This window comes from Dipteris shenzhenensis, chromosome 1 (genome assembly GCF_047967505.1).
Source record: "Dipteris shenzhenensis isolate YYH24624 ecotype China chromosome 1, Dip_SZ_1.0, whole genome shotgun sequence".
Classification (NCBI taxonomy): domain Eukaryota; kingdom Viridiplantae; phylum Streptophyta; class Polypodiopsida; order Gleicheniales; family Dipteridaceae; genus Dipteris; species Dipteris shenzhenensis.
The window spans coordinates 14,948,394-14,975,470 of NC_141596.1; the positions used below are offsets into that span (position 1 = coordinate 14,948,394).

General features: G+C 42.3%; 2 protein-coding genes across 2 annotated transcripts in view; one reads left to right on the forward strand and one right to left on the reverse strand.

Annotated features, from left to right (window-relative positions):
- LOC147905437 (putative ion channel POLLUX) overlaps nucleotides 1-10,406 on the reverse strand; it is a 95,354-nt gene extending 84,948 nt beyond the window's left edge. The window contains 8 exon segments of the mRNA XM_087372553.1: nucleotides 2,230-2,478; nucleotides 2,681-2,884; nucleotides 2,988-3,047; nucleotides 4,183-4,365; nucleotides 7,606-8,250; nucleotides 8,345-8,395; nucleotides 8,606-9,968; nucleotides 10,276-10,406. Of these exon segments, the coding sequence (XP_087228679.1) occupies nucleotides 2,230-2,478; nucleotides 2,681-2,884; nucleotides 2,988-3,047; nucleotides 4,183-4,365; nucleotides 7,606-8,250; nucleotides 8,345-8,395; nucleotides 8,606-9,793 (2,580 nt within the window). The 5' untranslated portion in view covers nucleotides 9,794-9,968; nucleotides 10,276-10,406.
- LOC147905438 (uncharacterized) overlaps nucleotides 1-27,077 on the forward strand; it is a 115,477-nt gene that overhangs the window by 66,765 nt on the left and 21,635 nt on the right. The gene's annotated exons all lie outside the window — the stretch shown is intronic.

Here is a 27,077-nt window from a genome sequence, read left to right on the forward strand (position 1 = left end):
TCCCCTTCTTCCTCATGTAGCCACATTCGCATGAGCAGGATGCCTTCCCAAGTCCAGCCACCTCAGCCTAATTTGCCACCTCATCAGTGACATTTTACCACTCTCAAGACATTTCCCCCAAATGACATTAAATGCACATTTTGGACCTTTAGTCACACAATTCCCACACACATTAGCATGCACATTAAAGCTTGCATGCAACCCCGTACACACCCATGAAAAGCCCTTTGACATGGACACCATAACATATCAGTGCACATTGACTCAGGAAAATATAAAAAAACCCTTCATGACTTGCATGACCCCAAAAACATTTCGCTTGACCACACACTGGACACCCTTGCTCTGGAAGTCTGGTACAACCACATTGCATTTCATCATTTCCCATGAAGTCCCTGCAAAACATACTTTATTATCTCAAAAAACTATACATCAGTCCATCATGCTTGTGAAAGAAAAATCCACAGATGCCAAAAGCCCACACCTACCCTAGATGTGTACAACTATGTGCCTACCCACAGCTATTTACAGTGCTCAAAAGCTTGACACTGATTTTGTCCTATCAGAGTCACCGTTGCATAAACTCTAGCCACCAAGTTGTCACCATCGCGCAAACCCTAGCCGCACCGCCAGGTTGTGAAGCAGACCATCAAATAGAGAAAGCACTAAGGAAATAGCCTTGAGCACTATGCTTGCCGCTCCATGAGTGTCAAAAGCCACCTAATAAAAATCTCATCCCAAAAGTCGAATATCGATGAGGTGCTAGGTGAGGTCCAAAGGCAAGGTTGCTAGCATCCAGCCCCTAGACTGTAACGTGGAAGGGTTGGACCCATGGATACGTGGGAAGAGTGTTGTGGAGCTCTGAAGCTCCACATCCTCTTTTGAGTTCTAGCAGCTCGTCTTTCAAAAAAAAAGTGGAAGCGGTCGAGGATTGCCTAAATGGAGATCCATCTGACAATCAACAGGAGAGGCCAACTCAAACATGGGAAAGGTCCGCCCGTTGCTTTGCAAAGGCTAGAGGGGGGGAGACAAGGATAGGGATGGAAACTAAGGAAAGAATTGAGAGGCTGATAGGGAGGGGGTGAAAGGGAAGGGCTGAGAGCCTGATACAGGGGAGAGAGAGAGGCTGAGAGGGAGGGGGGGGGGCTGAGAGGCTTTTGGAAAGGGGGCTGCGTGAGAGGGAAGGGAGAGGGTTTGAGGAGAAGGTGAAGCTGAGAGGATGAAGCAGGTAGATAGCTGCTCTGATAGCTTCAAATATGAAGCAAAAGAAGGGAAAAGATGAAGCGGATGAAGGCACCTTCTTTGACAAAATCTTGCTGCACGTATACCTCGAAACTGAAGCTTTGAAGCACGTTTTTGAGGGTGAAAGTGTTCAAAGTAAGTCTGAATCTTGCTCCTTCCCTGGTCTTGAAATCTGAGCTTGTACCAGGCGAGAGAAAGGAAGAAGTGTACGATTTGAAGTGCAGCAGCCTGTAGAAGCAGTTGGAACAGTTTCTTGCAGAGGCGATTGAGATTACTGCTTGTTGGCGCAGATTTCGGGCCCTGGAAGAAAGCTGTTGACTGCGCCTATGCTGGAGCTGAAGCTGCTGATGTTTGCGCACTTGCTGGAGCACGACCCCACCTTGGAATGAGGAGGCAAAGCTGAGAATGAAGTCGTTTTGGAAAAGCTGCCAAATTTACGCCCTGGTCAAAATCTGCAAAAAAGACAGCTCCTTGCAGCTACGAGCTGGAGCAAGGGGAGGAGGGAGAAGGCTGAGGGGTTGGGAGATGGCAGACAGGAGAGAGCTAGGGGATCGGGACGACGGGGAGCTGCTGCCTCTCTCAAGAATTGCAGTTTTGAGCTCTTGGAGTGGATGGAAATTCTTATGTACATCTTTAGAGCATGCTCTTCAATAAACATGAACATTTCTAATGGGAAAAATAATTTATTGTCTTAGATCGTAGCTTTACTAGATACAAGCTAATAACTGTCCTTCAATCTTCACCTGAATTTGTTGATCCAACTTAAGAATAGGCAAGAGATATAAAAATGGATTCTTAAAAGCTAGAATATGCACAAAAGTTAACCTGGATCTACAACGCACAAAAGATTTCCTCTGTGCTTTTAAATTTCCTTTTATGATTCAAAAACTTTTTCAATGAGAAGAATCTTGAATACAACGTGCTTGTCTTCTTGTAATAATAAAAAACATGATAGTAAATAAGCAAACTTGTTGTAAGAGAGTTCACCTGTGGTAGAGGCGCAGGAGCATAAGTATCATCATCCTCAGCAATAACAAGTATCTCATCACCTTCAGCTAATATGTAATCATCACTTGGATTTAAGATGATCCTTCCTGCCTCAGCAGCAGCTTTGACACCACATGGAATTGCATCAGGGAAGCTGATCAAAACGTCTTCAAAACGCATGCCATCCAGCTGTGGCCATCTTTTTATGTAAAATTCTGATTTTTCAAATCCAAGAATATCCCCCCATATCTGACAGAAAAGATGTACATATATATATATATATATAAGACTACCAAAGTCATTAAATGGTCAAGCCACAAGCAGTACTTAAGAAAATATATATTGTCAGCTATCATGAGAGAATGTTCATGCGCAACAATAAAGACAAAAACCATGTGACTACAAAAATTTATCTAGCTCGTTTGAAAAAAGGATATACATCAATACCCACTTGAGCAAGGCCAGGCTGACGTGCACATTGAATCATCAAGCGACCAATAACATCATGTGCAACAACTGTTTCCACCTTCTCTCCTCCAACAAGTTTCACCAGTGCCTCATTATCAAGATCACTCATCTCTACTACAATATGGCCTTTCAACCCCTCCTTAACACCAGTCAAGCTCAGAACTACCCTTAAAGCTCGTGCATCACTCTGTGTAAATATACATACAATTAAAGGATAAGCAGCATTCCCTCATCTCCCTTGACAAGTTAGAATGATATTCTTAAAGATTCAGTAGTCACAAGAAGCATACCTGATCAGCATTCTCAACTTCAGCAAGGACAATAATAGCTCGAGCTGTAGAAACGGAAACCTGTCAACAAATCCGAATATACAAGGCTTTACAGGTGTGAAATACTACTCCATATGATCGTAGATCACAACAAAGGAGATCACCAGGTGTCAATTCATATTAAAGTTTTAGCGCTGCGCACAAATAAAAACTTGAAATTCTCTATCAAAATGGCTTGCGCATTGCATAACATACAAGGCTTTACAGGTGTGTCAACAAGGCCAAATATACAAGGTTTTACAGGTGTGAAATCATACTCTGTATGATCCCAGATCATCACATGTTAGTTCATATTAAAGTTTTAGCGCTGCACACAAATAAAATAATTTTGAAATTCTCTATCAAATGGTAGTGCATTTCAAAACAGGATGAGGTTTGAAAATGTTTCAAAGTACATTTTCGTTGGTTAGATTTGTATTCAAGATCTACATTTTCGTTGGTTAGATTTGTATTCAAGATCTCTATGATGATGATTGAAAAAAAGTTCAAAATAAAATATGCAAGGATATTTTAAATGATTGGAGAGATTTATTGTGCAACTACACAAATGTCAACATAAACAAAATAAAATATATAGAGTCATAAGGGCCCACCTGTATTTTGTGAAGTTGAGCAAGAAAGACAATCAAAAGAAAATATGTACAATCATAAGCCTTGCTAATGATCTCATCCTGGCAAAACATAGAGGAATTAATGTGAAGTGGAGCTTATTTTGTATCTGCTAGTTACTATGAACTTTTCTAAACATAAAGGAAACATTTGGCATTCATGCACTCACACCATAAAATCTCACAGCCATCCAGGTTCGAATTCTGTTTCCAAGAAGTTGACCCGCTACAAACATGTGGAATTCTACAATGTAATAGAAGTGGCCATCAAGGTATTCTACCTAGCAGTGATAGAGATAATATAGCAATGGGATGCATTTGTGTTGTGTTAAATTACAGCCAATAAGTCCACAGTAAATAGGATTAGATAAAGATTCGGAAGGGATACTTTGGCAATCTTGTGATAATCAGCTTGAAATGCATCAAGGCTCATCCTGAGAATTGCAAATCAATGTAGATGCAGATTGCAATGAGAAATTGAAAACTTTGGTAGGATGGCAGACCATTTTTATTACAACACGATTCATGCTTGCAATTCGCGAGAATACCTTTTTCAGATCTGCCATAATAAGAGGGCTTCCACTTCTACAGATTACAGACGTCCCCATAAAATCAAACTCTAATTTTGCAATTTCTAGCTCCATTGCCTCCTTTTCTCTCTCTGAAAGAACCACTACCACGCCTCCACCTAGGCTTTGATTGGCAATAGCCAGCTGCTTCAAGAGGGAACCCTAGCAACAGCACAAAAAGCAGCACAAGTCAGCCTCAAAGACTACGGCTTCAAAGGCAGAATATCAGCATACTAGCAAACATTTACTGGGCAAACAATGACCATCCTGATAGAGTGATAATAATCATTATGAACTCATCAATTAATAAAGGATATTCCACATCCGCTTAAAGAAGGATCATAAAGCATAGCTATTGATTCCGACTTCAACTTAAGTAAATACAGAGATCTAACTAAGTATAAAACAGCTAGAGACTTTGACTTCAACTTAAGAAAAGGCCTAAATGTACAGGTGAAACTCCATGTAGATTAACCTTGCTCCTACATCATTGGTAGGCTAGAGAGAGAGATAATGATACTCAAAGAAAGACATAATGAAATGACAATGAAATGACTAAGCAATGAACAAATGAAAGTACTCACATGTAGACCAAAGAGCTTGTAGCTTGATACTTGATTGATTTGACACTAGATAAGTACAACTCTTATATAGAGCACACACACACATATGAACAACAATGTATGTGGGATAACTCGCAATGTGACACGTGGCATCCATAGGAAACTAGACTAGAACACACCAAACTGACTCATCTTGACTCCATTCCCTCATACCCCCCCATGGAGGAAGGGTGAGTGACTACTGGATTGGAACCAAGAACAGAACATGACAATTAAGCTCATCCAACTGTACAATGACAGTCTAGAACTAGACATGGCTCCCATGCTAACTCAGAGGCAATTGAGCATGGCTCAAAGGCTAGTGAGCATGGTAAAGACTTAGGCTCAACTAACATGACTCAGAGTCTCATCATGTATGGATGCATGGCCAACTCAGAGGTCTAGGAGACTAATGAACCAACATCCTAGAACTCACATGCCACGCATGATATATAGACCTATCAAAGCCAATACATGGCTCCCACAATACATCCCCCTCTTGGCTCTAGGGACTAATTAGGGCCATGGAGCCACATACCATAAATATAAAAGCAATACATCATTTTAGGAGGACTATCCAAGGCAAAGGACCTTTATTGACTCAACACACATATCCATGGTAGAGTACCCAAATAGAACATGCTTAGCAAATATATGGATCATCATCTCCATCGTCCTCTGGAGGGAAAGAGAGATGTTGGATTTCAGCAATAAGAGCATGAACTTGTGTCGGAGGGTCTTCATCTTCATCGTCACTAGTGGTGGCTGCAACCCAACTGGCATGGTCCTTAGTTTGTTGTTTGGCAAGCTTCAGGTAGCATTTGTCCTCTGTATGACCAAGCTTGTTACAAAAGATGCACTTGAGAGGCTTGAATGGCTTTGCCTTTCCATGTGTTGGTGTAGGCTTGGGTTTCCATCTGCTGGTGGAGGCAAGAGCCTCTATAGTATCTGGAGAAGAGATTAGAGATTCTTTGTTCCAGCTCTTTTTCGAAAAGAAGAGTCACCATATCATCAAAGGTAGTCGTGGCAAGCCCAAGTATTTCAAGAGTGTGCTCAAAACGAGTGACTCCTTCCATACTCTTTATGAGGACAGCCATTTTGTCCTCGTCATCTGGAGAACCCTTCAGGCTGGAAAGTTGTTGCACAAGAGATTGCATTTTTGCTGAATGTGCACTCAAGGTATCACTATCCTCCCTTTTCAATATATAAAATTGTAACTTCAAGAAAACCTTGGAGTTTGTGATTTTGTTACCAAAAAGATTCTCAAGACACGCCCATATCGCCTTGGCCGTTGATTTCAAGTCGATGTGATGAATCGAAGTATCATCGAGGCAAAGTCCCGTGGTAGCAATAGATTTTAAGTTGTGTTGCTTCCATGTCTTGAGTTGAGGATCCATTGCAGGAGCGTCATCCTCAATAGCATCCCATACATTTTCTTTCATGAGGAGTAACTGAACCTTAGTTTGCCAAGTAGGGAATCCTTCCCCCTTGAACTTCTCCACGAGCAATGAGTTTGAAGTGAGAGAACTCTTTGTGTGCCTCGGGAAATGGAAACTTCAGTCTTTAGCACTTAAGGAGCGAGAAAAGAGGTGAAACTGAGGGCTGGAACTGAAGGCAGAAGAGGCGGAGGATAGATATGTCATCATGCGGGAGATGGAGCAGCAATTTATGGGCAAAATGAGGATAGCTCAGTTCATGTGGAGGAGAAGAGGCAATGAGAAGCAATGGCAGGTGTACGGTCTGGTACGACGCAGCAAGCGAGGGCAGCAGTCCCGAGGGCAGTAAAGAGGCCTAACAGGAAGGTTGTACGGCATTGGAACAGTCCGTATTGTACGAAAACAGTCCGTACAATCAATACAGACTGTACAGCCTGTGTACGGCCTATTTGCAGGCTAAAGAGCAGCAGACGACGAGGCATATATCCAAGTTGAAGGGGTAGCTCATGGCGAGGCATTCCAGGCTGATGGTTGATGTTGCTCACCTCGTCCAACAGCTCCAAACAATGGTGAGGCTAAGGGAAGGGAACTCTACCTTGAAGGAGAGGGTAGCTTCCATTTGCGGGCTTCTCTCATCCTCTAGGTAGAGCAATAAGAAGGGGAAGGTAGGAAGGGAGGCTCTAACATGAAGGCACATGGTGGAGAGGGAGAGAGAGAGCGGGTAGGCTAGGGAGCAAGATAATGATACTCAAAGAAAGACATAATGAAATGGAAATGAAATGACTAAGTAATGAACAAATGAAAGTACTGGCATGTAGACCAAACAGCTTGTAGCTTGATACTTGATTGATTTGACACTAGGCAAGTACAGCTCTTATATAGAGCACACACACACATATGAACAACAATGCATAGGGATAACTCCCAATGCGACACATGGCATCCATAGGGCACACTAGACTAGAACTCACAAACTGACTCATCTTGACTCCATTTCCTAACATGACTTGCCTCTCCCTGTTTTTCTGTGGTCCAGAAAACAGCCCTGAAAGCAAATTTTAGGGTACCAAGGGCAACACCTTCAGTTTGAACAGAGATGTGCTGCTGAATGAGAATCAGATGAGACATCATCGTATTTTGTCATATACAAGCAAGTGAACTGTTTAATTCTCTTGACGGGAAACTGCTGTATCACACATGTTCATGCTGGGGTGATGTACAAGTTCAAACTCTCTCATTAAAATAATTTACAAAACAATTAATCAGCAAAGGAAAGAGGTAAAATTGCAGCAACCAACGAACTAGGATTACTGGGATGTCGAGTCATCGAGTTGCGACAAGCATTACTGCAAAAAAAGCATTACCAGTTTGTCGCTCCAACCCAAAATAAGTGTGTGCCCACTTTCAATCACTTCGCTTTTCCCCTTTCGTAAGGAATCCACCTTTTCAGAGATGGCATCTGAAATTAGTCCAAGCATGAGGGCAAATATGAGCATCCCCCCAAAGCTTATAGACACAGAGACTATACGTGGCCATGTCCCTTCACTGTCTGCATGGTTTCCAGAATCTGCTACGTATGTCCAGGACCGCCACATTGCATCTGAAAAGTTGTCATCAGTAGCTATGAATAATGCAATTCCCCCGCCACAAATCAAAAGAACAGTGGCAAGCAATAATGCTGCTGGTTTCATGTACGGCCAAGTTGAGAAAAGTATATCCACACGATAAGCCATAAGTTTACTTAATGGCGCATCCTTATCTGTACTTAATGGCGCATCCTTATCTGTGCCGGCAATGAAGTTTCTGCTGAACTGTTGAATGGTGTTGGCATATTTTTTGAATACGAAAGGACTGAGGAGGAGAATGCTAAATCCAATAATGGCAACCTTGAACATGTCCTTTTGAGATTGAAGCCAGAAACCTCTCTCATTTAGTAGCTCTTTCGAAAAAGCCTCCATATTAACCCCTACACATCCTTCAAGCAATCCCTGAAGCTGTGCAACTTTTTTCTGCAAGATGCCAAAAAATTTTGAACTCGTTATGCAAGGCGGCATTAAATAATGCATAAGAATAAGCAAGCCCTATAGTGTAAGCAGAGCATACCTCGAGCAACAGTATCCTAAAGACCAGACATGAAAAGCATACAATTAGAAACTGCAAAGGAAGAAAAAAAAGGTTCAGTACGACGGAATAGAAATTCATGATAAATTATTCTAAGAACAAATGTGATGATTCCATTCCAAATACCGACGAAGGACTTTGTTCTTTATTCCAGAGAACCGAAGAAGCACTTAGCTAGGAGCTGCTCAAACGTCAAGTAGTCTGACAAAAACAAACGAGGGAAAACTTGTTATGAATATATACCGTAACGGAGGGAAAGACAAGATATGATCTGTATCTTTGGGCGAAAGACCATCCCAGACATGATTTTCGCAGTGACTTGGAAGGGAACGAGATGACGGAGTTATTTGTCGAAGACCCTGACAATGCCTCGACAGGTCTTACGCTGTCATCTATGCACGATTCAGATGGGTGTCTCCCGTCCAAACCTTCCATCGATGATCCGGATATCGTCCCATTCCTACTATCGTGGCTTTTGGAATCCGCTTCTTGCTGATAAACTTTGGCAGGAAGCGGTGCGTGGCTAACAGAGTTTCTACCAACCCAAGCGTCAAAAGCTTTCGTTGCATGCAAGCGGTCCGCTGAGTGACGATGAATTTGGAGGTTTGCAGTCGTGTTAGACCCCGTTGGGCGCGTATTTACCTTCTCAAACTGCGATTGAGAACTTGTAGGTGTAACAGCTCGATTTCGAGCCGGTGATTCCCGTCTGATTTTCGAACTCTTCATCAGGCGGGTCTGAAGATCTTTTCCGTCAACTCCCTCTTTGGAACTCGATTTCCACTCAATCCGCGAATTCGGATGGCTATCCGAAAACTTTTTCGTGCCTTTCAATCCCAAACCTTCGCCTGGTAGCCTTGCATTGTCTACAAAGCTGCCCCTTTTATCGTTTCCTTCACACTCAGCTACATCATTTAGAGATCGTAAGTCGGAACTTGGCTTGGGATTGCACTGGGCGTGGTGGATCGGTTGAGCTTCTGCTAATGGCAAATTCAAGAAAGGAAACTTCCTGTCGTGGCGGGTCAGTAAGTCAGCAGCGTTTCGCAATCCGATTTCGTGCATCTTTCCATCTGTCGAAGCAGGTCTCACATTGGATCCAACGGCGGAGCTGAGCTGAGACGTTGCAGTAGCGTCTTCAGTTCCACGTCGTTCAGGCACGATGCTTTTGGTCGTGGACGTCGCTTCCATCGGATGCCGATCGAGTGTTTTGAGTTGCGGACCCGGAAGCAGGGAAACGACTGCATCGTTTCCGCCGGCGTTGGCAGGAATGGTACGCGATTTTTTGAGCACCCGTCGGTTGCCGATTCGAATGTGCTCATCGGAAGTCTTATTGAAAGAGCTAAACCTCAGGCACGAACTAGAACTCTCACCTCTTCTAAGCCCAAGGTGGGAGTCGTCCAGTGTCAACTTTGGCGAAGAATCGGCAGGCGGCATCGTGCGCGCTGTGTTTGTGTTCCGAAAGACCAACCTTTCTCATGCTGCTAGATGAATTCTGTATCCCAATTCTGGTTGGAAATTCAATAAGTCAATCGCTATATCCTGAGTTGCTTCTGACTAACAATCCAATATCCTCCTCCGAACTCAGACATCCTACAAGCTTACAGTCGTGCTGCAGCATGGAATACGGTGTTAAGTTTGTTAACATCCTCAAATAGAAAGAAGATTGCCTTTGGCATGAAGGGAAACCTCATTCGCCAACAAATTCAAAGCAACATAAGCAAGTAAGAGCACAGTTCTCAAGGTCAAGGCAGCTACACCGAATCAAAGAGCCAGAATCCACGCGCGTGGCGACAATGCAGCGTGACAGCCACACAGAGACGGAGAGGAGACTTGAAAGGCATCACATGAGTGAGAGAATCAAGTTGCGAAGGAGAAAAGACAAAGTCCAAGGAGAGGAGGCGTGAGAAAAGAATTACCTGGCAGGTCGCAAACGGATAAGATATTGAGTCGCATGAGCCGTGAACGTCAAATTTGAAGGAAATTTGACCTTGTATGCAGGGAAGAACGGAAGATGCCGGCAGCAAATCATGATCGAGAAGAAGAAGAAATTGTTCCGTCAGCAGTACAATATGATCGAGACGACGAAGAAATTGTTCCGTCAGCTCAAAGGAAACTCTCCTGGATTGTTGTGCAAAGTATCCAATTCGCCGGCACAGATCGCAAGCGTCAGCAGAAATTGCTCCTCAGATCGAAGCAATTCAGACCTGAATTGCGGTAATGAGATGCCGGCAGCACATGATGATGATAGAGACGAAGACAGCACATGATGATGATCGAGACGAAGACGTTGTTCCTTGAGCTTAAAGGCTCCAAAATGCGACCTGAATTTGCGAGCAACGAAGCAATTTAGATCTGAATTAGCTGGGAGCGATCAAAACATCAACGAGAAAACTCCTGGGGCATTGAATGGATGCCCTCGTTGATGTTAAAAACAATCAAAGGGACATTTGCGCACAGGGCTCTCCTAGGGCTCACATGATACACAAAGACACACAAGTCCAGTCTTCCAAAGGAACACTTATGACATCCTAGGTGCCCAAACCGTCTCCTTGTGTCACCCAAGCGTCTACCGAATCATGTGCACGACTCGAGAGATTCCAGGCGGTAACGGAGAGAGACTCAAGGAATGAGAGCATTAGGGAGAGAATCTGGAAGCACACGAATTCTCTAAAAACCGGCGGCACAGAATTCCACGTGGCAGCACTTGACACCCTCCAGATAGCCTTGACAGCTGGGAATGGCCATGTGCCAGCCATCCCGATCGAAAGCGCTAGATTTTGGCCCTTGGCCTACCAATCAGTCGTCAAAATCTGGCTGGCTGAGTGGCCTCCCCATGGACCTCCCCTACCCCATAACATTCTTCAATCGGCCCTGCAACTAGCCACACTAACACCACACCCGCTTAGAAGACAATTTGGAGGTTGCATGGGTACTCCGCACACCACCTCCCCTCCATCTGATAGTACCCTGCAAAGATGGGGTGCATCTTCGCTAGCAAGGCTATGGAGATGGCCTCTTAGCCATAATCATGAAATCACCAATACATAAAAAGAAATCTTTGAGCCCATCGAGAAGATGGAAGTGAAAAAATTTCTTGAAGATCAGAGAGCCGAAAAGGAGGCTCATTATCAACGGCTCTGCAAAATGTTAACTTCATTGAATATCGATAAAGATGAAATGATAGAGCAATTGAAAAGGGATTATGCAAAAACTAGAGCATTGATGTAGGAGCTGCAAGAGAGCTTCAAGTCAAGGAAGGAGGCATATCAGGCAAAAAGCAGCCACGGTGGAGAAGACAAAGAGAATGTGCAATTTTGGCATGATTTGTACAATTCCTTGAGATTGAATTACACTAGAATTTTGTGATTTCTTGCCAATCCTCTTTGAAAGTTTTGAAAAGCAATCCTCTGTCATGACTGAAACCCAACATAGAGTGAATCTCTTAGAAGAGACTTACGCAGACGCTGCTAGATAATTTTGCCAAGTTCAAGAGTAGTTGATAGAATCAGATAGAGTTGTTGCAATCAGTGAGCATCAAGTGGAGGTGCCACAGGAGATGTACGCACCCTCAAGATGAGGCAAGAAAGAATCAAGAAACAGTTGATGTACAACATCAAACTGTGGTTTTGACAACCGCAATAGTTAAATCAAATGACTATCCTCTTGAGTTGCGGTAGGGTAAGGCATGCATGGTCTACCATCTGCACATCATAGATGAGTGCATGATCCGATGGCTTGAGTGAAGCCACCCTCTACATGTGTTTTGTGTTGAGGTGTTTATGGATGCAAACTTGCTTGTAGAGGACCTGATTATAATTTACCACTACCCACATCATGGAAACATCAATTGTGCCTATCTGTTGCAGTTAGCCATGCAGCGAGAAAGTAGATGCTGCAAAAGAAACGGCCAAGTGGCCCTACGAGGAAAAAGAAAGGGCCTTGAAGGGAAGAACCGCCCCCTGAAAAAAAGGAGCCTAAAGGGAAGAAGCCAAGCTCAAAGCCCAAACTCCGAGCCTCGATATAAATGGCCGATGCCCCCATCATGGAGGCTGATCCTCCCATTCGGTAGAAGACGTAGTCCAAAGAGCTCAAAGTGACCTGATGAAGGAACTCAAAGCAGAAAGTAGAATGTTGAACTAGCCCCTTGAAGAAAAGGAGTGAGAAGAGCCCATCCTCTAAGTGATCGGATGTACCTAAAAGACCTCCAAGCAACCGGATGTAGCTGAAGGACAACAATGTATGAGATGTCTCTATTCAATTATTAATGAAACGACTCTTTAATTATTGTCAGAGTTGTTGAATTTTTGTAGCCATTTGAATACAAGTTTTCTTTATACAAACAAGTTGTTTAAGGATCACAACCAGCAAGGTGGTAGTACAGGATAAGTGGTCTCACAAGTGTTAAGTGCCACAGTTAGCAGTTCATGCAAATGCCAAGTGTTTGTAAACATAGAGCAGAGAAGTAGGAGAGGATGTAGGAAGGCTATATGATATCTGCCTTGGAGCCGTATGGGCCCAAGTGCTTGTAAAAGGAGAGTGAGGGAGGTGAAAGAGAGTACAGGGTTAGCCCTTCCTTCAAAAGTTGGATTGTATAAATGGTCAAGATTTGACTTTGGTGTTGAGGATGGTGTAGATTGCACCATACCTTAAGGGCATTAGGGGCAAAGCCTATCCCTAACCTTAAGGTGTTCTCATGCATATATTGATGATTATGCAATACAACATAGTGTACAAGTAGCTATCTCTTGTGCACTCCTCTCTCTCTCTCTCTCTCTCTCCACTTTATCATGGTATTGGAGCCAATGGTGCTCATAGTCCTTCATGAGTGATAAGCCCTTGCTTCTATCAAGGCATCTCAAGACCTCCCTTTGAGGCATTCTCTATCTTGTGAGATTTGTGAGGTTTCTTGCATGAGAGAGTTTCATGAGAGAGTACAAGCCCTTGTGAGAGAGGTAACTCTCTTTTATAGAGTGTGTGGGAGGTTGGCCTAAATCAAAGGCACCTCTTCTACATCAAAGAATATCACTCCTACATCAAAGGAGATCACTCCTATATCATAGGCACCTCCTTAAGAGGGGGCCTTGCATTACATCATCACACATAGCACTAATTGTGCTTCACACACACACACACACACACACACACACATATGTGACTACTACTATATGCACACATGCACCTTAGAGCAAGCCCTTAATCACAAATATCCCAACAGGTTATTACGCTCTTGGAGATTGCACTTGCGATAGAGAGATCATGTCCTTTCAGTTGCTCTACTGCTGATTGAACATTTTAGAACTTCAGGGCTCCTCTCTTATCAGGAAAGAAGTGCATTGTCTTCTTTAGCACATCTTGGAGGTCTATTAGCAACCTAGAAAGCTTGTCTCCACCATCTGCATTAATCTGAGTGTTGGGATGTACATCTAGAATATCTTGTCTCTTCCACTGCTTCTCCAAGAAGTGTGCTTGAAAATCACCTCCAGGATTTCTTAGCACCTTTTCAATCATGCTTTCAGCGATGCTAATCATAAGACCTTGACGGACTTTGTGTCCCTCTCTCATGTTCACCTCCTATACCAACCTAGTGAAGTTGGTAAGAGAATCCTAATTGGGCTTTTGAAGAACGAGTGAGATCTCCCATATGTCACGATTTTAAGATCAGGGGAGGAGAGGCTCTCGCACTATGCTGTAGAGGGGAAGAAAAGATTAGGTGAGAAGCTCCCAAATTGTGCATAGGGGGAGGAAAGATTATGTGAGGAGATTTCAAACTATGCAAACACATTTTGGAGCTCGGTGTGTCCAAGGGTATCCATTATCAGAGGGGATAAAAGTTGCAGGAAGAGTGCAAGGGAGCAAGGTCGAGAGGGATAGAAGACGAAACAATGAAGGAAATGGATAGTGGAGGCTTAAGTTTGCAGTTCGAGTGCAAGGGAGAAAGAAACGATCAAGAGGGATAAAAGATGAAACAGTGAAGTTCCATGGAATAGTGGAGGCTTAAGTTTGTAGCCCGACTGCAAGGGAGAAGAAAATGGTTGAGATGGATATCAGACAAAACAATGAAGGGAATGGAACTGTCAAGGTGACAGCCACCATGGTGGTTGGCCCAAATTTTAATTAATTCAAGGCGGCATTACTACCTTGCATAGCAATGAGTGATTAGAAGTGATTAGGCTTCATGATTTATGTTTGTGGTAATTACTGTCACTTTTCGCCAGTGGTAGCGGCTAAGATTCCATCGAGATGGCGGCTAAGATTACCAGCCACATCTGTGGGCAGTTAATTATTGGCCACCATCGAAGTGGCATATAATTACTCACCTTCTAGTTACCACCACTGGGTTTGCATGATCACTAGAGTGCAATTAATTACCAGTCTCACTGGGCTTGCATGCTCAGTAGAGTGTAGTTAATCTCCACATTTAATTATAAGTTCATTATCAGGTGAGTGGCATCTGCTTCATGATTACTAGCCACATTGTAGTTAATTGCCACTACCGTTGATGGTGAGGTGGCTGGGTACCGCCTAAGATTCACCATGCTGGCAGCTAATTACCAGTCACAATGGTGGCGTGCAATTAAAATGTCTCATGATTATTTGGATGGCACCCTCCTCAAATTTTGATTAATTAAGGCAGTGGTTTAAAATCATTGATGAGTTATTTTGATATGGTACACCTCTTTCCCTTCGGGCTTCCAATCACTGCGGTGGCTCAAACTTTGATTAAAGGTCCATGGCATTTGGCATCTGGCTACTTTGCTCTCATCCGCCCCTGCTCTGCTACTTTTCTCCACACACCCTCCTCCAGATCTCTTTTGCACCTGCTCTACTTTGCTCCATGCTCCCTCCTCCAACTCTCATCCACTCATCTACTCCCCTGCTCATCCGCTCTTTTCACCATGCCTATTACTACTATCACACCTCGATGCAACGTGATCCCAATCTTGTCTGCCTTCTCGTATAAAGTCATTGTGTTGCACTCGTTAGGACTTGAATGCTCGCTCTTGTGGAATCTCTTCACTTCTCAATCAACTACCCCCACATCTGCATGTCACCACCTTGAACGGCATGCAACCTCTGGCCTCCTCTATATGGTTATGCTCTATGGATTCCCTGGAGACGTTGACAAAGGGCTAAGGATTTTCATAGGTAGAGTTCTCTCATCTTGTTGGGGGGGCATATTCTGAGTCCTGCATTTGTGCAATGTGCACGGGGTCTTCAGCCTCTCCACACCATCTCCCAAAAAAATTTGAATGCAGCAAACTGGGCTGGCCTCTGTGAGTATTAGCAATCGGCAATACTCAGTTGTACAAATATCCTCTTGCTCAACGAGGCTCATAACCACTCAACAATGGCTAGATGTAATCTTTTGTCCTCTAAGGCTCTCAACAATATTTTGGCTCATTGGGACTCTAAGGCGCTCAACAAATACTAAGTTTTTATAAGTGTAATCTCTTTTGTTCAATTTTTGTCCATGAGGCTCTTAGTATAAATTGTTGTTAATTTTTATATAAACCACTCAACAACAATTGCTGAGTGTTTATCCTCACTGGATGCCATATTTTGGCCTAGATAAAGCTCTCAGCAATTGTTGAGTTTTTATAAATGTAAGATCTTTTGTTCAAATTTTGCTCCATGAGGTTCTCATATGGCACTGTCAGGCCTCCAATCACCGCGGTGGCTCGAAATTGACTTGAATGGTTATCTAGATGGCACCACCAAGCCTCCAGTCACCGCAGTGGCTCGAAATACTTTTGCCCTCATTTAGGATCTATTACAACAAGGAATAAAATACCAGTAAAGTAGGACTACATTTTCCTTGGTTTAGGACCAAAATAGCACTAAAATAGCTCCAACAACCACTGTGGTGGTTGCATGGAGATACATCTACAAAAATATAATTAAACTTTTAGAAAATTCAATTGACAATATGGCCCTTGAGGGGTCCCCTCTAGGGGCAACAGCCATATTGGCATGCATCATACAATATCCAAGATGCCACTGGACAAATATGGCATGTTGATATGGCCCTTGTCCCTAAAAGGGGCTCCTCAAGGGCCATATCGACCATTGCATTTTCCTTGGTTGCATAAGAAAATGCATTTTCCTTGGTGCACTAATATATAACTCCAAGAACCGGCGTGGTGGTTGTCATAGATCTCCTTTTGTTTGCCAGTACAGTGGTCATCATAGATCTCCTTCTGTAATAATAAGTAAAAATAGGTAACTCCATAACTCCAAGAACCAGCACAGTGGTCGCTCCAAGCCAACCTTGACTTTTCATGATCTACACCCGTGCACTACCTAATGACGGGTGGAAAATCTGCAGTAAAAGGATGCACGATGATAGGTGGTCAAGCCAGAGAATACGCTGCGCGAAGCAAGGTAGAGCTGCACGATGTAGTCACCCTAGAGATTGTGCTACACAAAGCAAGGCAAAGCTACCATGTGTCAAGCTCCGTGGTGTTCTGAATGATAGATTGTGTCTCATTATTATGCTAGTGGGACATCATGATGTTGAGAAAATTTTCGGCGAGAGTGTGGGTCCACCCCAAATTCAAAATCTCACCAAGGAGCACGTCACATTGCGACCCGACTAACAACACCTCTAGATAAGCTAGAAGCATTGTGCAATGGATAGATATAGATAGAAGCTTGTGCATCATAGAAGCATACCTCGAACTCCTAGCAATGGTGCCAAAAATATGTAGTCTCCGACAATGACACACGTGTCATGGGGGTCTTGAGGAATGCCGTCAAAGCCTCTACTCTCGAGCAACTCCTTGTGGGAGCTCCATAAAAACAAATAGCCCGCCTGTGTCACCCAAGCACCTACCGGATCGTGTGCAAGTGATTCAAAGGGAAAGAGAGGGGAGAGGGGGAGAGAAGAGGAAAGAGAGCATGAGGGAGGGGGATGGGAGCAAGGGAGAGTGGCAATCACAAGACAACTCACAAGGAAGAACAAGGAAACTCAATGCAAAAGAATGAGAGAAATAGAGCTTCTATTCCTTGAAAGTACATAATGAAGACCAAAGTCAAACATTTGGCCTTTTATACAAGTCCCCTTTTGAAGGGAGGGCCAACCCTATTCCTTGTACCACTCTCTCTCTCTTTTGTTACAACCACTTGGGCCCATCTGGCACCAAGGCAAATGCTAATTCTCTCAACCCTCCTTTGTCTCCAATGGCTCTTGTGTTATCCATACACCTTGCCAATTTAGGCGATCCCGACGGTTACTTCGAAACAGAGCCATTTGTGGCTCAAAGCTCGTAGGGTTTGGATAGGTGGCTATGAGCAGCATTCTGCTGGGATATTCACTTTTTCCTTCTTCAAGGCCATCAACAGCCAATCTAAAAAGTTTTTCAATATGAGAGTTTTATCATGAGCATGAACCATAGGGCTTACCTCCATGCCCTTCAACGGTACCGCACTAGTTTTGGGAGGATTGGATCTAGATTCTCGTAATTTCGATGTAATTGGTCACCCTTTTGCCATTTTTTGCTAGCTTCTCAATCTGCTTCAAGGTTATCATTCGGACCTCTTCCTGGTCTTTCCACTTCCACTGCTTTTCTTTCTTTGTTAATGCGTCCACTTCAGCTTCTTGGACCGGACCATTAGACCATGATACTACACACACATTAATCTTCCCTGGCTCAATATACAAGAACTTTCTATGCTTTGTGCATGTCAAGCAAGCACAGTGCTGCAACTCGTATAGGTGACCTGTGGACTCGGTCCGACATACTAATGTGTCATCCCATTTTTTGATCAATCCCAGATTTATCTATACCGGTGGGTCGGTGCCTATTGTCCAAATCCCAATTTTCTCTTTGATTGTAATTGCCTTGCTGATTCCAATTGTTTCTTTGTTGGATCTAGGCCACATTCTTTGCCACCACTGGATCAACCATGGCTCCTGTTGCCATTGGACAAGGTATTTGCCACACCAGATTCATTTGATTGTTTGGTTTGTACCAACAAGCCTCTATTGGGTAATTTTTCTTGGAAATCCCACACTTTAATTGAGATTCTTACTTAGTGGCTCCTAAAATTTTTAGTTTTTCTTCCAACAATTTCTCTATCTTGCTGGTTTTCTTCTTTTGCTTTTTGGATTTCTTTGACTCCTTTTTACTCGATTTCTTCTTCTTATGCTTCCTCTTCTTCTTTTTTCTTTTGAATCACTTTTGGATTCATCACTCTGATGCTGTATCATCATCCGTGTCACTGTCGGATTCATCTGTGTCTAAATCTGACCCACTGTCTGAGTCATTGTCCTTGCATCAGCCTTTGAACTATCCGCACTATTTCCACCAATTCATTAAAGCCATCTAGGCTTCAGATCTCCAATTTGCTCACTGCACTGTCGACAAATTTCTTTCTGTAATCCCTTGTAAAAGTATTCTGCCAATGTCTTGGTTATGGGTCTTTCCACCACATCTAACTGGGCATTGAGGTTCCTATATTTCAATGCATAGTCTTCCACCATCATTTTGTTCTAATGGAGCTCTCGCAACTTCCTGTAGATATCATTTGGTGCTTTTTGCTTATGAAACCTGTGTAGGAAAGCTACCTTTAGTTCCTTATAGTCGGCAAACTATGCTAGGCCATACGGGCTAAGCCAACTCATGGCTCTACCACTCAGGGTACTTGAAAACTGTTGTAACCTTTTTGGAACACCGAACATGCTATCAAAGGCACTTGCATGCCATTTGGCTTTGAACTACATCATATGGCTATCCGAATCATCCTTCTTCTGAACCCTAAACTTTGTGAACTTGCTCTTTAGTCTTGTTGCATTTGGATTCATTGAGTGGGCTGGTGGAGCCGGTGGAACAGGTGGTGCTGGTGGAACTAGTGGCACTACTGGCACTACTGGCACTATTGGCACTGTTGGCATTGTTGGAACTAGTGGCGCTGTCAGCACTTGTGGCACTACCAGCACTACTAATTTAGTACTCCTTTTGAAGTGTTTTCATTACCAAATTTAGTTGATTTGCTGAATTAATTTGTGTATTTGAATTGGCTTACCGTATTCCATAGAGCAACCGGATTTAATTGGCTTACAGAGATTCTTGGCTCTATAGGATTTAAGAATGTTGTGTTGAATTGGCTTACTCGATCTTTTTGCTTGTTCGGATTGAATGAAATTGCCATGTTTGGTTGTCCAAAGCTTGATGTAGCTATGAAGAAAGAATCTAGCAGCTGTGACATACAAGAGTGTCACCAACCCAAAAGAGCAACGGATAGAGTGATTCAAGGGCTACATAAAAGCTAGGGCCAAAGGTGCAAGTATGATACACTTCTTTGCTAATGAAGAGGCCCATAAAATTGACAAGGTATGGCAACCTGTCAAACTTATATGCTCAACTGTCATGAGCTGAAGGTCTTCTGATGTGTGCATGGCTAAACGTCCGTTGGCATGTGATGTAGCATCTGTCAAAGAATCAATGTGGAGCCGATAATATAAAGGCATAGAAGCCTAGAATATCACTGAAAAATCACAAAATATCCTTGAGGCATATGTAGTGCCGAATGCTGGTGTCAGGATCGATCTATAATCCTGTGAATCCAACCACTAATTTACATCAAGTATGGACTGTATATGATAGCCACAAGTGCATGATGAAACACTGAGGTTCCCCAGGTTACACTATGGATGAACCTGATGATGTCCACTGCACTGAACTATTGCATAAATACCCTCATGTTGAAGAATGATCTGTCGATCGAAGGTGGTGATAACTGGATCCAAGGGTAGTGCAATGCAGCATGATTGAGTCGATGCTGAAATGTCTTGTAGACTAGTCTATGTATCTATACTACTAATGGAAACTATGTCCGAGGATATGATATGATCCGTATTAGGGGGAGAAAGCATTAGTGATGGATGCTGGAATGGAATTAGCTAAAGAGATGAATGCGCTGCTGCATGTATCTCTGCATGCTACTAGAGATGTGAGCACCTCATACTGAGGACTTACCTATTGAATAACTACACGATCATAACTGAACTCCTATTGTGTATCTACATCATTTGGTGTGACAATAAATGGCATCGGATCCATGCATGAATGTGATGGATATACATCACTAGAATTAGTCTGTGCTAATGTAGATGGGACTTCCTTGTGCTTAGGGATTACTATCAAATGCACCTTATGTGGAGGGCTTACCAAGAAGTATGCATGATAAGAAACTGAAGGCTAATCCATGTTAGCATCCTTGTCCGATTTCTCAAGGCCAATGAGGCTCGAGTCTACATCATAAACTGGTACATACCCTGTGGCAATGAACGGTCACAGTAGGTTCTCTTTCCACTCACGGATCTCATCCGGAGTCATGACTGGTATCTCATCAATTGTGTGATGTGGATAAGTCCATGTTGGAGGTGGTCTGGTGCTCTGTGCAAGATGCTTACCTATGTATCAAAGCAAGAGTGTACCCATGAGAACACTGTGTGAAAGCTGCCACTAGGAAGCTTACAATGAATCTATCAAAACCAAGTCATGTGACAAGAATTGTGTGTGTGCCAAGGATCAAGCCTATAATGAAGATGACAACTGTGCATTGGGGGTAGCCAAGAGGCTATACAAGGCTGATGGATATGTGTAGGAACCAATGCCAGAAAATAGTCTTGATGTTACATGGGTGGCATGTGTGTGTGCAAGAAGAATGCAACAATCTTGAATCTAAGGAAGGATCGTGCTGCCAAGAGTCAATCTAAAGTATTGAAATGCCAAACACCGAGTATTGAACTGGTGTCAGATGTGTGAATGTGTACACCGATGATGGATCTGATGGGATTCATGCCGGTGGGAACTAATCAAGTGATATAGCAATGGATTACTTGGCTTAGTTGAATTTCCTCTATGGTTGTGCTAGTTTATAGCTAGACTACACGTCGAAGTGTCAAATGCAACAAAATGACTTTTAGTTTGTTCATTTTATGTGCTGGATGGCTACGGTGAAAAGGACTGGATGATGCTGATCTATGGAAAATTCAAATAGTAGATCTGAGTTGCTCAACGCGTAGAGCATGATCTAGCAATCATTTTTTCTTTTTGGACCACCGTGAAATTCCCTCTGGATCAAAAGCTATAGTCATTTGAAAAAAGTGCCAATGTCCAAGGGAGTGTCCAAATGATGATGTGGCAGTGTGAGGTCACATGCCAAATGCACTGTGTGCCTGTTGTGAAGAGATAACACTACCTAGAGGGGTGCTATGCCATGTGGCATGATGACATGGCATGCTGATTATGCATACTAACAAGGCAACTGATGACTTGGCACTACTGAGGTGGCCAATGGTGACTTGGCACTGACCAATGATGATGTGGCCATGAGGTTAAATGAAACCTAGCCTTGGTTAAGTAAACCCAAGTGACTTGGTATAGATAAGGTAGAGAGATGATGTGGCATTTGGATAATGCTCTGCCATGTGTCAACCTTTGAACCCTAGGGTTGCCAGCCAACACTTAACCCAACCCTATTGACTATGTGGAATTGCCACATGGTCTAACGTGCTTTTGAGGCAGGAGATGAAGAGCAACAACGTTGATGGCAAGGTGGATGAAGGCGACGAGCTACGTGCTATTGTGTTGAAGGAGCATCGAGTCACTACTGGAAGATGTCACTATTGTAGCTGAGTGAGGCATGGAGTAAACCTCAAGGGCAATTGTTGCTTGCGTTGGTCATCGTGAGTACTGTCCATTGTGAGTGGTGCGCTATTGCTTATAGTGTTGAGGAACTGGTGGAGTGCCAGTCGTTGTTTGTGATTCGGTTGGAATTGTAGAGCGCTAGTTGGTCATTTGAGGTAGAGCTTCTGTCGGGAGGAGTTAGAGGTTGTATGTCGATGAAGGTCATCTAGGTCATCTCTATTGATGGACTTGCTTGTCATGGTGTGAGCACCTAGTTGCTACTAGAGTTGATGCTTAGAGGCAGTGCGAGGGCATGGAGCATTAAGAGCTCATTGGAGTTGCTGGTCAACCATCACTAGGAGCTTTTCATCACTCATGAGCTGGTCGTTGCACCTAGGCAGTGTGCCTAGAGTGGGAGAGAGCTCGTTGCCTGTTGTAGCTATTGGAGACTATGGCTTTGGTGCATCGGTCAGCCTGTGGGTGTAGTGCTGGAGGTTGATTTTGCTGGTTGGATGCACATCTGGCATTGGGGTTAGGTGCATGAGCTTGTGTTGTCGATAGCTCAGTAAAGCCTCTTGTGGGTTCATAGTTGATGGTGGCATTGGAGAAGATGGTAGCCCTTGTGCAGAGTCGTTATAGCCGCTTGCCATTTTGTTGGAGTTTGGTTGCCCATATGGTTGTCTTGAGCTCCTTGAATCTTGGTCGCTGCCTACATTTGTTGAAACTTGGAGGATCCGTGGAGGTCCACCGCTTGGTTGAAGTAGAGCGAGCCTTTGCTCGACTTGTTGTTGTTAGCTGAACCATCTATGTTGGTCCTTAATACTCTTTGGAGAACTATAAGACACACCTTGAAAGTGTAGTAGAAAGAAGAGCAGAGAGATTTGACACACTCCAAAATCTCACAAGAACATCTCTCAAAACATCTCAGTGACCTAGAAACCTAAGGTAGGAACCTTGGAACCTTTGAAAAGCTTTGAAAACCTTGATTGAGGTATCTAGGTGGCATGCATGGAGCTTAGGACTTAGATCAAGGACTTTGTGTGGCACTTGAGTATGCTGTGGTATGCACGTGTGGACTATTACCATTTTGTGACCACTTGTAGACATGGATGAAGACCTCAAATGAGGTGGTAAGCATTCCAATTAGCATGAGCATTGATGTCATGTGCATGTAATGGAGGGGTAATGATGCATGGAGGTATGGATATCTTGTCATGGCTCCCACTATACTCGTATTTTAGAGTGACCTTTCCCTTAAGGTATGAAAATTTTGGAGGTTGTCCTGTTTTCTAGAACCCCCACTCTTGTTGTGAATCCATTGTACCTTTCCCATCCCCAATATTAATTGCTTGCCTATTATTCTTTAGCATTTTATGCTCCCCCCCCCCCCACCATTTCCTCTTAACCCCTAGTTATCAAGTCTTAAGCATGTTGCTAGATTAATAGGGTTTAACCTTTTATTTGTCTACAAATTAATGTTTTTTCTCCCTTCACATATCAGCTTCAATTTTTACGATTTAGCCACACCATTAAACACAGTTTTCTTTATAGTGGGGTGCAATCCTAAATAATTTGATATGCGAGATGGTGAATTTGTTTTGCTTGGATCAAATCTCACCATTGCAAATTGAAGAAAATTATTACTATGGTATGTGTTTACATTTTTCTTCTATAAAAATTCAAAATGGTATCCTAACTATGCCATTCCTTTGTAAATAGAGAGCCATTAATTGAATCTCAAAGTGTGTTTGACAATAGATAATCTTGATTAAATCTTATTTACTGGGTAGTTTGGGCCTCACTTGATGTGGGTTCTATTATAGCTATCACTCTTGAATCAATAATTCTCCTAATGGTATGCCATCCGATTAAGCTATCCGCCTAGTTCGCTACTCCCTACTCAGTTGTCACCTCGACTCCCCCGCCTGTGCTTAGCCTTCTTTACCTCTTCTCCTTCATATTACCTCGACTGCCCTACTTCTATCTGGCACTCAACCTAGATTGCCCCGCCTTTAAACTGCCTACTCTACTTACTACACTATCCTCTACCTTTGCCTGCCCACTGCCTCGACCGTAGCTCCCAATCTGTTGCTCCTTAGTGTGCACATCAATTATGAATTCATGATGCCTACGATGCCCATGGCTTCACTGCATATTGCTTCTCGAATTACCCGACTCTTTGTTACAGGCACTTTAGACTTTAGACGGTTTGATTCATTGATTAGTTTCTAACTTAAACCCCCCCCTCTCCCCCTCCGCCAAACTCTTTGTATGCTAACCCGCATAACCCTCTTTTTATATTTCCAGTCATTTTTACCCACCCCACCCTGTTTGTCCTAATGCCATATTCTACCCCCTTACCCCTCACCATTCCCCTTACATTCATGATCATTAACCTCCCTCTATAATTCATTTATAAAATCTTTTATGACCCTTCTCCCTCCCCCCCCTTTTTTTCTAACCTAGTATCTAATTTCTTAAATCTTATATATTGCCTATACTAACCTATTGCTATTATTTTTCATCACTATAAGCATTTCTCTTTGTCAATCTCTTTATTGTGACTTATTCCCCTTTTTTTTACTCTTTTAGGATACATTACTAATTTCTCCTTGACCTTTATTTCTTCCCCTCTTACCCTCCTTAAAGTCACTAATATACTAATAAAAACTTCCCCCTCCTTTTACCTATTAAGTCTTAAGATTCCCCCCTCTACAATATTACAACTCTACATTCCCTCCTTCCTTCCCACCTATTACCCTTATATGCTAGTACCTTTCCCTCACCTTGTTATTCCCATCCATTTCCCCATTACCTACCCTATTACTCTAAGTTCGTTGTCACCACTTGTGGCCCTTTTTTACTTACACTTTCCCTTAAAAAAATAATCCAAATTTCACACTTAAAAAGCTTCAATTCTCAGAATTCACTCGTGATCACTCCAATCCATTCAACACTCATAAGTTTAAAACAAGCTTGATGGGTTCATGGTTAAGTGTTAATTTTATTGTGACCCTGATAACAAGGGAGGGGTGTTTATGACACCTATCTTCCCAACTAAGCGCCACGTTTTTCTTGTTGGATGGTGGCAAGTAGGCAGGCTCCCCTCTTTAATAAAAGTGATGCTTGCCAGGACTTATACAAGCTCAACTTCCATACGGTCTCGACAAAGTTATTTCTACAAAAGTGCCCACTGCTAGTTTCCTTTATAAACAGGGATTCACCGACTTGTACAAACTTTTCTGTTAATGCAATTAGTCCTTTTTCATTGTCAAGCTTCGCTCTTTTGTCTTTTCACTATGCAAAGGGGTGTTGTAAAGTCTCACACACACACACCCCCCGATCGTAAGGGTGGGAAACCAAAATGCCCAATCTTTGTACATGCAGGTATGTACATGTAGGAAAAAATATCTGGTATGTACATGTAGGGAAAAATATGCAATAGTTGAACATTGTTGCATGTCTCAATATTGAATTGCTACTACCAAATTTTCCACATCATTTATTTGTAGTCACTTGAATGTTCTTGAAAAGTTTCATGTGCATAAAACATTGATTGCAAGGTGGAAAATCAAAATGCCTCATTTTTATATGTGCAGGTCCTACATGTATGAAAAATATGCATCGATTGATCGTTGTTGCATGTGAAAATATCGGATAGGTACTAAACTATGCATTAGGGGGGTCACTATGTATAAATTCTATATATATATATCAGGTGTATTCAAGTCCTATTTGTAAAACACCTTATTTGTAAATTTATCATGAATAAAAGACACCCTTTTTCTATTCAATCTGTGAATATCCCCTTTATATGATACCCTTCTATATTTTAAAAAGGTTGTAAAAATGAGTTTTTAAAAACTCCTTCTATCGAACCCACGTGATACACTTACATATTTATGAGTGACCCCCCTGAGACTTTGCATTGGTTTTATTTCTAGTAACTTTCATTTTCTTGAAAAGATTTATTTTCCTCAGATACGTATTGGAATGTGCAACCAAAATTCCCAATTTTTGTACATATGGATGCCTAGATGTAAGAAAAATACATATCAATCAACTATTACCACATGTTCCACTATCAAATTTGACTAAAAATTTCCACAGATATTATTTCTAGTCACTTTCATGTGCTTACAAAGTTTCATGTGCATTGGACATTCATATTCATTGGTTGACCATAGCTGCATGTCCAAGTATTACATTGGTACCAACCTTTGCATGGGTCTTATTCTAGTCACTTGCATGCACTTGGAAAGAACATCAAATACCGATTGCAGGGGCGGGAAATCATGTGGGTGCCTATGTGTAGGAAAAATACGCATCGACCTACTCTACTACATGTCCTAGTATTGCATTCAAACCAAAATTTCCACAACTCTTATTTCTAGTAACTTTCACTCTCTTGAACAAAAATATGCATGTCTTACCATGCAAATGACATTTAAATCACATTAAACTTTGCAAGTGCACGAATATTACTAATATTAGATCCTTGCAAAGTATCATACCCATTGAAGATATACATTTTATGGTATAAGCACATCAATGCATTTTTTCTTAATATTTATGGATGGTGCATGATTAAAAAACTAAAACACACATGTTTACGATGCAAATGCTATCTAAATCACATAAAGTTTGTGATAACATGAGTAATAATCACATTAAAACCTCTCAAAAGTAGCACACCCATCAGACACATACACATGGTGATAAAAGAACATTTTGTTAACACTTGTGCAAGATGCATGATAAAAAACACATAAAATACAGATATTTTACAATGCAATTTATATCTAAATCACATAATTTTTTTTCATAACATGTATATTAACCATATTAAAGCCTATACAAAGTATCATACCCAATTTCATAAGAGCAAATGAAAATTCACCATCATAATACCAACATACTGGTTGTAACTAGCAAGGTGGTTCTTATTTTAGAAAATCAAATTTTGATGTAACAATCTTGTTATTTCATAATAAGTGGGATGCCTTTCTTTGATGATTTTTTTAAATGGTATTGACTGCTCTAATTGATGGTTTGACTTGAAGTATAAGGGATTTTGTGCATGA